This window comes from Nothoprocta perdicaria, unplaced genomic scaffold (assembly GCF_003342845.1).
Source record: "Nothoprocta perdicaria isolate Ctin4 unplaced genomic scaffold, notPer1 scaffold_1, whole genome shotgun sequence".
NCBI lineage: Eukaryota > Metazoa > Chordata > Aves > Tinamiformes > Tinamidae > Nothoprocta > Nothoprocta perdicaria.
This window is the reverse complement of record NW_020454093.1, coordinates 5146794-5161348: the sequence shown is the minus strand read 5'-3', so window position 1 is coordinate 5161348 and position 14555 is coordinate 5146794. Positions and strand designations below refer to the sequence as shown.

The 14555-nt window shown below is 37.3% G+C and overlaps 1 protein-coding gene across 5 annotated transcripts in view; it reads right to left on the bottom strand.

Moving 5' to 3' along the window:
• The window catches only part of TENT2 (terminal nucleotidyltransferase 2), a 37801-nt gene extending 26235 nt beyond the window's left edge, over positions 1-11566 (bottom strand). For 3 of the 5 annotated variants that reach the window (XM_026036714.1, XM_026036731.1, XM_026036746.1), the window contains exons 1-8: positions 11521-11566; positions 9729-9920; positions 8945-9070; positions 6577-6826; positions 5613-5727; positions 5402-5493; positions 4537-4603; positions 657-726 (exon numbers count right to left, since the gene is read on the bottom strand). In XM_026036714.1, coding sequence (XP_025892499.1) covers positions 657-726; positions 4537-4603; positions 5402-5493; positions 5613-5727; positions 6577-6826; positions 8945-9070; positions 9729-9883 — 875 coding nt within the window. In that variant the 5' untranslated portion in view covers positions 9884-9920; positions 11521-11566. Of the gene's footprint in view, positions 1-656; positions 727-4536; positions 4604-5401; positions 5494-5612; positions 5728-6576; positions 6827-7339; positions 7410-8944; positions 9071-9728; positions 9921-11520 lie in introns of those variants that run through there. The other 2 variants (XM_026036721.1, XM_026036740.1) reach the window with 2 other exon arrangements.
• Positions 11567-14555: the final 2989 nt, after the last annotated feature.

Below are 14555 nucleotides of genomic sequence, written 5' to 3'. Positions count from 1 at the left end.
GTACGAGTACATTGAGTATGAGTACTTTGTATGAGTACAATTACATGCAACACATGCACTTCTTTCCACTTACTTACCTACTGAAAAAAAATAAAATGCCACCAAAAACTAGGTACCAAAACGCCTAGTGCTGTGAAGTGCATGTTATACTACACACCATTAAAAACCTGAATATCTCCCTAAAGAATATAGCCTAAGACAAACAGTTTGCACATTTAAGCAAGAGAAAAATGTCATTACAAGAAATATGGTTTGTTTTATAGTGTTTATACAAAAGCTATGAATTACTTCTCAAGTAGTTCAATATTCAAGATATTTGTACAGAAAGATAAAACATGTTTCACAGCAGTTTTTTTCCCCAATTTATCTCGTGCAATTAAGCATCAGTTAACTGGAGTCGGCTACACCAAAATTGATCAAAAATACACCAAATAATGCTATTAATTCATATCATAGAAATTCCTAAACACAAAAATTGTTGCAAGCTGCCAGGGAGGCAAACTCATTACCACTGCATATTAGCTACACAAATCTGCAATCTCTTTACAGTACAAGTGAATGAGGAACCATGACTTCAATGGAAGTACTCACACGCACAGTATATAACTGTTTTCCTGTAAGGAAGGCTAAGAATTGATGTTGATCAGACTACTTGCCTGACTTTATCCCTGAACTTCACTATTGGCACTTTTGCTCGAATCAGCTGAGGTCGCTCAATGTAGCTTGCTGAAAGGGAGAAAACACCCAATCAAGACCCATGCAAAATGTTGATATTCACACACAAAAAAAAAAAAAAAAAAAAAAAAAAAANAAAAAAAAAAAAAAAAAAAAAAAAAGGGCAATGGGCAACAAAAATACAATCTATTCAACTGTGTAAGAACAATAACAATAATAATAAAAAGCATAAAATGTCAGAGAAAAGCATTAGTGGAAGATTTTAAGAATATTCAGCAATTTGAAACATAAGGAGCCCAGTTACACTGCCCTTACATTGCAGTTGTTGTAATGCAAATCCTGAAAAATTATCATCACAGTTGAAAAAGCAGGGAAGAACAGACCCATCCTAGATGGTCAGACACTCAAGTCTGGCACTGTGCTGTGGAGAGGACACATGATCATCTGCTTGCTTTTTTATTCATGTCTTGTGCTTACAGTTTAAATTATGTATTCTACTGATAAAAAACACAGACCCCTTAATGTATTCTCATTACACACTGATTAGGCTTTAAGTTTGCTTTACAAACTCTTCCTTTGACAACTTACCAAAAAAAAGCAACAAGAAAGACATTTCTTATTGTATTAACACAGGAAACAAGGCATCAGACTTGCAGCTATGGCATCCCTTTCAATTAAAGATGGGATAAACTCCCTTAAAGCCTTTTGCTTTAATGGGGATAAGACATGCCAGAGACATAGAATCCTAGAACTGCATCTCAGTTGACCATCCTCACAGCACAGACACGCTACTTGGTGTCAGCCCACTCAAACCAGAAGTTAAAGCGCTGCCAGATTCAGGCACTGCCCCCAAATGCATCTTTGCACTGAGCTCCCCAAAACTCCTGCAATAGCCATATTATCTGTGATTTCCTAATTCTTCACAAATTAAATGGCATTTGACCACAATCCTTAACAAAAAAGTACCTAAGATGATGATGAAATAAGAGAAAAGCAGAGCCCATAGTTTCACAGTATGAATCCAGTCAACATCACAGTTTGAGTAACTTACGTCAAAAAACACAGGGCCACTTGAATTTCACCATATTTAATATTATCCATTTTTTCCTTGTTTGAGGAAATTAAACTGAGTAAGCATGACCAAGGTAAGAGCAGTGTAGATTACAAAATAATAATAAGCACTAGCCTTTCCTTTTGAGAAGAAAAGGAGGCCTTTATTTCTGTCAGGTTCAGTATCAATCTTCATTAAATAGTGTCAGTTACATTGCTTTTGAGCGATAATTGAATATTACACTTCAAATATGTCATTAGGAACTTTTTTTTCCTTTAAGGCTTTCTGGAAGTGTTTTACAGAGATGCACATTTGGATGGATTTGCTCTTTTGTAACCCTTTATCTGAATCTGATTTCACTGTATGATCCTAGAGTGACATGCAGCAAATCTGGCAATCAAAAAAAAAGGGATAATGTCACTAACTTAAGTAACATTGCTAATGGTTTTAAATGAAGAATATTATAACAGGCATTTGAGAAGAATTTTAATCCACATTCACTGACTGTGCAATCTAGTACAACTCAGTACAGTGACTCCTCTCTCTAGCTGTACCCACAGAGGCATCTAAACACTCTCCCTCCAGCATCTCAGAACATTCTGAAATGAGGCTAGTTGCAGTGAAAAAGAGCATAGTCACTTCAAAGAAAACTGAACACTTATGTAAAACTCCTTCAGCAAAAGAAGAGATTAATTCTGCAAATATGCGTGAATGAGTGTAACTGTATAAAATATGAATCCAAAACATGGCACACATCAAAAATTGTCAACAACCTGCATGCATAGTCTAGTCTTGTCCTACCACAGAGGAAGGAAAAAAGGCAAAGCTTTTAGGAAGTATATCTAGAAAAAAATTCTCCCAAGTTTATAAACTGCAAATTTCTCTCATCCTACAACTAGAAAAGGCTAAAAAGGCTTGGACCAGGTACCCTCTTTAACAAAAGTTATTTCCGTTTACTCCTTCATCTCTTTTATAAAATATGGCTTTAAATAGTATCAAACAGCTTCTCTCTCTCCCTCCTTCTTGTATTTCACACACCCTGACACATATTTGCCTCACTTTCATGCTCGGCCTAAAATACATTTATTTCTATTCTCTTGTGTGAAGCAAAGGATAATGACAGCTCACACACTTGTTGAGAGTCTGAATACAGCTGCAGTCTCCCTCTCCCAAAATAAGAAGCTGAAAAATAGTATGACTAAGCTTACAGGTTACCATCACTTGCAATTCTTTACTGTAATTCTTCAGGAAGTTTTGAACAGACCAACCTCGCACTTGCTTTTATACACAACAGCAGATACACATATTCCTGATCTGTCTTTAAAGTCTACAAGCATGGCCCTCATGACCACTGCACTGGGAATTCCGATTCAAGTTTATAAACAACAAACAGATGATTGTCAGCCCTTGCTTCCATTTGTACTTAATGTCTCAAAAGGGCGACATGAAGTCTGTCCAGACTCCCAGCTGTCTTTCAGGGAGCTTTCAAAGTCTATCTTCAGATGAAAAATTATTCTGAACATTTGAATGACAGTAATTTTATTTGTCTAAATAAGCTCTGATTAAAGTAATCAGCGTACTTATTTGTGTCAGGATTATTAAACTTCAGCATAGTCAAGCCACAGCTTGAAACTCAGGAAAAGTACTTGCTTTCCTAGCTCCCTCTTGTCCTGCATCAGATATGGACCATGACACAACAAACCCCACCAGGAATCACTCCCATGACAGCAACGCCTTTCTGTTCCTCAGCACAAACTTGATTTTGGCTAAAGAGTCTTGCAGAACACAGCCTTTTGAAGATAGAAGATGGTTGTCATTGATTTAGATGATCCCTTTCAGGTCTCTGAGAACACTACTACTTTATCACTGTGCTTCCCAGAAAACACTGGAATGACTTGTATGCTAGGCATGCTACACTAAGCTCTAGGTTGCTTATGCAAATAACAATATACAACAGCAGTAAGCTATTAAATATCAGATGCCCATACTCAAATGGATACATCAGGCTCTTTTCAAGTGAGTTGCTGAAATCTGGGTACAAACACCTCCCAGTGAAGATGTTTTGAAACCTGCACTGAAATTTATGATTTGTTCTTCTTAGCATTGCAAGAGGATTCAGAGCAGCAACAAAAGAAGCTGCATCAAAGAACATATCACAAGTCTGAGAACTAAGTGGACAAAATCATTGATATAAAATAACCTGCTGTCTATTAATAATTCAAAGGATGGTAAAAAAATCTCTTTGAAGTAGGAAGTTTTCACAAGAACTATCTGTGAATTCTTCATCTAAAGGCAGTCTGAACAACTTACAAGAACCATAGTTCAGACCTGTTTCTCCTCTGTGCATCTCTTTCAGTAGCTACTAGTTAACTATTTCACCAGTACCAAGGTTCATAAGAAATCTCTCTACAGTTTATTTTGAGTGACATCCCACTGTACAACTTTTTAGAGTATCATCTTAAGTAAAATACTGCACTCTAAAAGAAATAACAGTTGACTAGCAGAGGTTTGCAAGCAGAAATCCACTTTTGAATCATGTACCACAATTAGGAAAAAAATTATTTTAGATGCTACCCATTCTTTAAATCCACTAGTTTGCAGGGTATCCCTTAGGTTGTTTTAGCTATCCAGCAGTTCCATTATACAAAATAAGAAGTGTTACTATGACCAACTTTTCTGGAGTGGGGAGAAAAGATAGGCAAGATTAGAAACTAAACAACACACAAGTACACAGGTAGTTATAACTGTAGGTCAACACTCCTTGCAGAGCTGCCAGTAATCTCACCACCTCATTGTAGGCTGGAACTTACAAAGTTTAGTACTGAAGAGTTTTTGGACTAAGCTGAGTATATGTCTTGCTTCTGTCTTCTGATTCACCTGAAACATGATATTAAAGAAAAAAGTATTATATCCCATTTATTTTATCCTTACATAACCAGTATGCTTTATTTTTCAAAAAAAAAAAGAAAAAAGGAAAGGAAAGCCTATTAAAACCCATAATAAGCAGCAAACATACATACCAACACATTCCTCAGTTGACATATTTCGTGTTACAGTCAACATCCTTAGTGTTAAAAATGAAATAATTCAGATCTAAAGTACCTAGCAGACATTTGGAGATCTCAGAACTCTGAAGGATCAAGTCCCACTTCCTCAGCGGAAAGGTTGCCCTTGCCTTCTCCTATTACAGTTTCACCAAGGTAACAGTTTTCAGGAGAAAAATTATTTAACATATACTATGGACATGTCTGGTTTTGCTTTTTCAACATGGTAGCCAAAAATCTAAACAAGTTTTTTTTTTTTTAATTAAAAAAAAAGTTGTTCCTTCATCTAACAATTAGATTCTCTTTATCCAGCAATTCTGTTACTCTGCCATTTCTGTAATTAAGGTAAAGCATAATTTTCAAAGATTTTGCTGTGTTAAAAGGTTTAAAAGTCAAATTTATATTTGCAATAGCACAGGAGCCACAGTTCATAGCCACTATTAGTGCAAAATATATATTATTAAATCCAAGGATTTGACATTTGTTTCTTATTTTAGAATCAAGCCTGATGAAACTACATACCTTCTTCAAATCATAGAATCATAGAATTAAATAGTTACCAAATATAAAGTGCTCAGATTCCAGAGAGTGCACCATGCAAACAGACTTTAAATACATTCAAGTTACTTACTGGTTCTTCTTTAACTACGAGGCACAGATCACCATCACTGCTACGAGTGCCAAAGCCATTCAGTGAGGATCCAACCAAAAAGAGTCTGCTCTCTGTCAACAAGAGAACCACAGAAGTAAAATTGATGGGACGTGCTCTTTTGGAAAGAAGGGAAAACAGGGAATGTCAAGAACATTCAAACTGATAACAAATGGTCAAATTCAAAACATACGTGGAAAAATTCGCTGAATTTCCCTCTGGAGTTCTGTTCTGCAGAGTTCTTTTCTGTTCAAGTCACAGGTCTGTTGCTGACACGCTTGAAACAACTCCAAAACCTGCTGACTTAACTTCACACACACATTCAAAAAGTAAAGAGCACTAAAATATTTTCTCTTAAGTGAAAAGCAATTATATGAAAATTAAAAAAAAAAAACAGAAAGCATTCCATTAAAAACAAATAAAGAGCAACATTGTTTCCCATAATCTATTTGTTTAAAAGTTTATCCTGCTTAAGTTCATATTGAACATCTCCCCACATGATAGTTCTGCAGTTTCTATTAAGTTTGTCCAATATTAGAAAATATGTCTATCCAAATAAAATAAGCTTTGCCCCATTAGCATCTGCAGCTTTTCAGGGAACAAGCAGTTAAAGACCACAGATAGCTTCTGCCAACTTTAAAGTCACTAGTCTGACTAGCTACAATAGACATAAAAATAAAGATTAAAAACTGATTTGAGCTAGTTGTTTTTCTTCCTTTCTCCACATCCCCCTTTTATTTATTTTATTTTTTTTTTAAATTTCAACCTCACTCAAACAATCAAAGTAGCAGTCAGATCTTTGGTGGAAAGAGGTGTTAATTGTTTCCTCTTTAATGACAATACTTCTACACACTATAATCAACTGACAAATATTTATACCAAAAATCCTATCATGTTAATGCAAGATGAAATATGAAGAATGATTTGCTGCAATCCTTTTGTTAAGGAACAATTCCATTGGCCACTTGAGGACATCCTCTTCTACATATACACATACGAACCATAACTTTTTTTCTTCCGATACGCTGCTATTCTTACAAGAAAGGCACAGCAGCAGAGACTTAATGACCCCGTGGAAGTTTCTGTTGTTTTCCACAGCCTCACAAGTCTCACCTTCTCACCAGGACAACGTAAAGCTCAGCATACAGAAGTATTACCTTATCTTTGGCCACAGGGAGCGTGGTCTCCACAGGGTCTGAAAATGAAGTGTCTCGCAACGGAGGGACACACCCAGTTAAATCGGGAACATAACGTGCAGGGAACGGTTGAGATGGAGAGGATCCTGGGAAGGAGTATCTACGGTCTTCTGCTAAAGGCACTGTTTGGTTAACTACAGTTGCTTCGCGATGAGGTGAATGAAACCGCTGCCGTTTAACGTCGTATGGAACGCTTTGTTCACTTAGTCTCCTACAAAACAAAGCACAAAAACAACTCTAAGCTTGCAAAGCTCCAATTTATTAAAGCATACTTGCTACAAAGTACAAATACTCATGATTAATTACTGTGACTATTGCACTAAAACCAAGCATTTTACAGAATCAAAAGGCATGCCCCATCCTAGATATTAGGTGAAATAAACCTGGACTGGAAAATGCAACAGAATATACAACTGCAGAAGTACAGCTACCCTTGAAGTGGACTGATGCAAACTGCTTAACAAGAGTATTTATACTAACTATTTGAAACCAAATTGCAAGTCCAATCAAGTAGGACAGCTAGGGAAGATAAATACTGGTCATACTATATTTGTGACCATATATTCTTAAAAAAAAAAAAAAGACTGTGTAGTACATTTTTTTTTTTCAACTAAAATCAACAGAAGTGCAGTGAGAAGTTTTGTGAGTTCTGAATACCCAGTGATGAATACGAAACTCAGCAGTGGAGAAGGGAGGGGAAAAAAAAAAAAAAAACACCACTTACCATAATAGCCATTCAAAATGTAGCATTTGTCTGTGTAGGCTTAGATTGTACAGACAGTAAAATGTGTAATCTGGGCAAAAAAGAACCACTATTCATTTGACAAATCAAACTAATACTAAGCTATGCAGGTAAAAAACCCAATGTCTCATTTTCAAACAAATTCCCCACCTCAATTCATTAGCCACTAGAAATTCATATGTAGTTTAAAAGAGATGGTGATCTTATGGATAGCCCCTTGGCATCTGAACCCTTTATTGAGAAAGGGTTTCACTGAAAGGTGAAGTGGTTGAATACACTGCCACATTAAAGAATATTAAAAGGGTCATTTAGGTTTTGTTTATACATTATGTACTGGCATAAAAGCTAAGGCGTATGGGGACAGTCACCCATTTTAAAAAAACAGGAAATTCAAATGTTCATATTTTATATGAATAAAATAATCATCAATAAAACTACAGTTATTCCTTGTAGTCAGTAAGGCAGACATCAGAATTCCTTGGTAACTCTGATGAAGATTTATTAATTATCTAACCGACAAGAACTCAAGTCATCCTTTCAGTTTTTCAAGTTTTCAACTTCTGTCCGAAGAAAGTTACTAATAACAGTACCTACTACAATCTTAGAGGCATTAGAGGCATTTAATGCTCATGTCATATTAAATCAAAATACAAAACTACTTCAGCTTATTTTGACCAAGAAGAACTTACATGAACTGCTCTCTAGGGAAAATACCTTAAGAAGATTTCATTAAAGATCTAAAGAACTAGTTGACTGCAAGTCCCTTAACACAGCAGTTTTCCATAAGTCAGCCTGCTCAAGGAAAAAATATACACACTGCATGTGAAACCAGGACTTTCTTTGGTTAATAAGATAAATAGCTATGTAATTGGTTATAGTTCAGCACTACACAGCTATTCACAGTCTCTCAGGAATAAGAATAATGTACAGGCAACAGTTTCAAAGATGGGGTTTCTTAAGGTTTCCTTCCTATTACCCAATTCACAGAATCATTTAAAAAAAATCAATTATTTCTAAGCTGATAAGCAAGAAAGTCATTCTTCTAAAATGTCAGGAAGAAATAAAAGTCACATTAATCCAAAGTTTCTCTTCTTGTTGTACAAAGGAAGCTCCCTAAACTAAAGGAACTTAATTAAGAATTGCAGGAGAAATATCTAGTCCATCATCAGAAAAATATCACAATTTCCCCAAACACTGAACAAACTTTTTTGCTCTCAACTTGGTAAAAATCAAAAAGAAAACATTCAATGCAGCGATACAAGCCTTCTACCAGTCAGGACTAGGACCTATTGCAACACTCAAATAAAACAAAGTCTGTTCTGCTACAACTGTTGTAAGAGAAAAGCTACACATTAAATCAGTAATATGGAATAAAGTTCTCAAAGCAAGTAAAAGAACGCTACAAAGCGCCATAACATATGAAATGTGGACTATGACAGAAAGGCTTTATTAACTACTCTTAAAAGCTCCATCAAAATTCAAGTCACAAAAGTATGCATTATATAACCTGTGTCACACATTATGACCAGAATTAGTTATACATTAATTATTACACAGTTAACTACACACACACACAAAAGAACTTACTTTCTTCCTCGAAATGACGTAGGCGCAACAGATGTACGTACTGAACTGCCATTTCCATAAGTCAATGGCTGAGGTGTAACAGTTGGAAGAGTTGCAAGGTTCCCACTCAACAGAGCCCTAGAAAGACTATAGTCCATAATTATTATTCATACAATACCTCCCCAATTTTTTTTTTTGGTTGGCTTTATTTACTGAAGAAAAGCAAACTTTGCAAGCCCTGTCATTTTTTTTTTTTTCTTAGAACCAATACACCTGTCCTTTCTATCCAAAAAAGGAAGTTTCAGTAGACAGCACACATTTCATTGCAAAACAGAAGGCAGACATTCCTCAAAGCACATATGCTAAAGCTTTGCAAACAAATTAGCTTAAGACAGCATTAAAGCTAAGGGGCTAAAAGCACTATTATTTTTCAAATTTCACACAATGTGTTAAGAGTTTCTTCTTCTCATCTCCTTCCTGGATTCCCCAGTGAACATACACAACTGAATTTGTTGAAACTTACAAATTTTACAATTTATTACCTAGTGAGTAAATTAGTTAACTAGTGAAAGAGTATCTCATATATTCCACACAAGAGCATTAAAACTTACAGCTCACCAACAGAGCTGAAATAATGTTTTTTTAGTTGTTTTTTAAAGACATATAAGATATTTTCTTTAGATTTCAAGTTTTACGCAATATAATTTTTAAAATGCTGACAATTTTCTATAAACAGAAATATGTCTTTGAGAAGACAGCTGCCTTTTACAAACCCTTGCCCCCAATCAACTCTTATTGTACTTACGCTGCATTCTGAATGTTAAACTGAGCATCAACAATTTGCTGGTGTGAGAGAAGAGCAGGTGGTATGTTTAGAGGAAGCTTATTGAAGAAGCTACTGTGTTGCTGATGTTTTGGAGGGAAGGATGGACGACCCAAGTTGGAGGAATTTGGGAACATGCTCTTCTTTACTGAAAGCAAACATGTATCCTTTTACCTAGCCAAAAATATTTTAAGAGAAAAATATATCAGGCAACAAAATAGCAACTAGTTATCTTTTAAACTCTGGGGTTAAGAACGCTATAATCTAAAATCTATTTCTACAAATTGTGCAATGATTGTGGACCTGCTTATCACTTTTCAGGTTATGCTGAAAGAAAAGTCTTGTTCAAGTTTCACTCTTACTACTTGATTTATTTACTTTAAACATTAGCTTTGCTTAAAGATCTCTCAACTGCAGCTTTTACTGTGGGAGAGTTACTGTAGGAGAGAAAATAAAGTTGTTCACTGTTTCAAATAAAATAACTATTTTAATGGAGTATGTTTTATACTTCAAAAACTACCCCAAGATGCTCACAACATACATAAACACTTGACTACACCACAAGAATGATGCAGCTGATCACAAACTGCAAGCAAAATTGGTTCATTTTCATAATGATATGCAAACAGAGAGCTAAAGGATTAAAGTTATTTGAAAGTAATCTACTCATATTTTAAGAACATCACATTCATAATGTAGTTTTGTGTGTGTGCCTGCAGAATGGACAGTAAGTCCTTTGACAGCAAGTCTACATTTTTATCTCTTAATTTTTAAAATTGATTCTGACACAACTGACAGCTTGATTTTGCATCATTATACACATTATATATATGATATATATATGATGAATATAATATCCATTAACAGAAAATTAAATGAAAAAAAATCTGCCTCTACAAGCTGTCCAACAATGTAACATTATATAGTTATATATATAATCGTAACATTTTGCAGTTTATCAGTATTCCTGGCCTAAAACTCAACCTAAGATGCGAAATTTATTTCACATGCACTGGCATGCAAAAGCCAATTACCACATGCAAAACTGGAATAAACTTTGGTGATTGGGAGCTCTTAAGTACAAACTACACTAACAGCTACATTCATGGGCATTCTCTGCTATAGTTCCTGCTATAACACCATGCAGCATCAACACAGTCCCTAGGTTAAGTCATCTGAGGTGTTCATCTCTGATTCTACCATAGACAGAAGACAACACCGCACAATAAGAAAGTAACTCGATATCCAGGTGTAGTCTGAGTGAAATTTACACGCAATTCTAACAACGCACAGAGCAAAACACACCACACCTATGCAGAAGCGCTAATTCACTCGCATTAAAGAAGAAAGGCGTAGAAAATGACTGCACTGATAACTTCATGGCTTGTTAAAGGAACCTAGTTTCACCAAAACAAGCTTCTTAGACTTTTCCATTTCTAGTCCTAGGTAAACAAGGTAACTGTTTATGCGCCCCATCTAGCCCTGGACATTTTGGGCACCGCCAGCACCACACGAAGCAGGCCTAAGGATTCGGCAGGTGACATTCATCGGGAGTAGAACCGCGCGCCGGAACTCGGGGTGTAGTTCCGAAATTAAGGGCCTTCGGGCCTTCACAGGAGCAGACACCAGAAAGAGAAGCTACTTCCCCAAGTCAAGGCCTGCAGCGCAGCTCGACAGCAGCAGAGGCGCTCCGGGGAGGCGGTCCCGGCCCCTCCGCGGCCGCACACCCAGGGTAGGAGCCCTTGCCCTGCCCAGGCGCCGCCGCAACACTCACTCCAGGCCTGGGCGCGCCAGCGACGCCGCGCAGCCTCCCACCTCCGCTCCGCTCCGCTCGCAGGGCCGGGGTGCGAGGTGCGGCCCCACTCTCCGCTCGGCTCCGCTCTCCGCACGGGCCGCGAGCTTGGAAGAAGCGCCGCTCCAGCTTAGCGCCACCGCGACCCGGATCCGCAAAAGCGCCGGCAGGAAATGGCCGCGGAGCCGCCGCTGCCCCGGCCGGGGCCGGCTGCCGGCGCCGCCCCGCGCATGCGCGCCCGCACCCAACGGGCGCCGCGCGAACGTTGGGCGGCCGTTGCGCGACCGTTACCGCCCCGCGTTGCCAAGCCCCGCCCGCCGCCACCGCCGGCATCGCGAGTAGAGGGAAGAGGCTGCAGCCGCCGGGGCTCCCCTGACAAGCAGTACTGGCTAAAGCCAAGAGATAGGAACGGCGCCGCAGGTACTTTGACGTTTAAACTCCCTCGTGGTTTCTAACCGAGCTGCAGTGCGGAAGTGTGTCAAAGCGGTAATATCTGAGTAACCGAGTTAGGGTCTGGCCGCCAGAGATGGTAGGTGCGCTAGAACAAATCTCGGGGTGTCAAGAATTCCTTAAATGAATGTTCCCTGAAAAATGCAGAATTCAGAGATTTGCTGATCAGCCCAGAGTTAAGCTTAGGGCTAGGATAAAGGTTGTGGTTTAAAAGGCAGGAGTTGAGTGTTGATAAGAGTTTGCAATAGAACGGCTGAGAGAAAATCAGTTCTGCCCTGTGAAGGTGTTAAACCCCAAGGGAGCTTTAACAGAGGATGAGCAGTATAATAGACCTCTATTTTCATACGCCAATGTGCACTTACATGTGACTTCAACTTGATTTTCACCTGGAACTCAGCCCTCTTTGTATGCTCTCATATTTAGCTGGAAACAAAATGGAACATGCCATTCTTCAAGGTTTTTCATGTTTGCCATGGCCCTTCAGTAAATTGTGCATTGATAGTAGGCAATGCTTGTAGTAGTATATTAAGCCCCACATTTGTTGTATGACTAGCAATAAAAGAGAGAGATTTACAGCTCCCAACACTAAACTTGTTTTGCTGTTTTCTCACTTGTCTGCTTTTCCTCCATTCCACTAGCAGGCACAACCTGCTATTTTGTGTTTGCTTTAATCTACATATTTAACCAAATACGCTATAACCTGCCCACACTTCAGGGTTCTTTTGCATGTAATTCCTGCTATCTCTTTGACAAAATAGCCACACATTTCACTGAGGCATCTAAATAATGTGATATTTTCCAAGTCACCAACAGATCTGAGACAAATACCTATGCCATGGCACGCTGAGAAGTATTCTTCTGATTTTTCCAACACGTGCCTTTTTTTCCCTTGCTTTCTACTCCTGATGATGAGCTCAGAAAATTATAGCAACAATAATGGTAATAAATAGCTTCCCCCCTTCCCACCTCCCCCCTCCCGAATAGACCTGCAAAACTTTAGAGCTACTTTTACACATTCCTGACAAAGAATCACACTGCTAGTCAAGAGATGCTTTAGTGAACAACCTAAGCAACAGGGAATTTGAGAAGTAGCACTTGAGACTTCAGCAGATCTCCCCAGTAGAACATGATTAGAAATGATCTCATGTTTATACTTCTACAGAAATTTTTGATATGGAATGTTTATTGTAACAAGATAGATTGTGGGGCAAACCTTTTAGAAAAACAAAGAATTTGAAGGAAGGGTGAAAGAAGTGTGATCTATAATAGAAACAGAAACCTTAAAAACTGTGAGCAATATTTGGCCCTGAAAGATTAAAGAAGAAAATGGCTTCCAAAGTCATTGTAAAGAAATCTCTGATACACCAGCTGCAATCTCAGTTATAGAATGGTTTGAAAATGTAGAAATGAGGTCATGAATTTTGATTGAAAACAGTGAAGGATGGCAACTTAACAACATTAGAGTTCCTGTTTGGTTTTATTCATAATTTTCTGAAACTCTTTTTGCACTAAAATGTTCAAAGCTTAGCTGCTCTCTGAAGGTGGAAAATTTGGTCAAAGTAGTTCAGCATTTAATAGCAAAAGCAGAGAAAGTGGGGAAATGTAATCTTCTGTGGAAACCTTTTACTGACCTTAAAAAGTCAGGCTTTTTCTCTAGGTTCCTTTCTTATCTTTTGCACTAGACAAGACCTATGGGAGCTGGTCCAGGAGAATGTTTAGAATATACTTTATGATAAGAAGTTCAGCATTATAAAAGAGGATTGCATGCTTTTTTAAGAGCTTTTAAAAGTGTTATCTGATTAAGAATAATAAAAATACATTTACCCAGTTAACTTATGTTTCTGTATTGGGAAACTATTCAACTTTCTTGAAACATTTTTCAGACTGGGATGCAGCTACAATGTATTTTTTTGAATCAGAACCTAGGACCAGATGCGGAATAATGAAAGTTGTATCAGGACAATGTTTCATTTTACATATATCCATTTTCAAATTTTGCACTGAGACAGAGCATGGCAAGTATATTAAAATAAGAAATGTAACCTCCAGTGAAATAAATTGAGCTGTAACAGGGATTAATATGGCTCAGAATCCACAGTGAAGATTGTTGTTTCTTAATCATGATACCCATATGATACACTTTGCCGTTTGTTTAGAAATCAGGATATTCTGGGATTGAAGCCAAACCAGAGTCTTAAATAAATCTTTTGTACCAGGCAAAAGCAGCTTTATTCATGAAAACAATATTGGATTTTAATAATAATACAAGGAACTTAAATCAGATGTATATTAAGAAACGGTATTAAAGAAAACAAAAGCAAAACCAAATTACTTGCTAGATTTTGGCAGATGTCCATATAAATATATACGTATTTCTCACTTTTCAAGTGAGAATTCAGTTGATATATTTATTATAAACATATCTGCATATCATTAACATACAGTACACTCAAAACAATTAAGATATTAATATATAAATATGCAAATGTACATTAACTATACATATATGCATATTTCATGTATGTGTTATAGCTTAAAATTATAAAATATAGATTCCAAAAATCTAA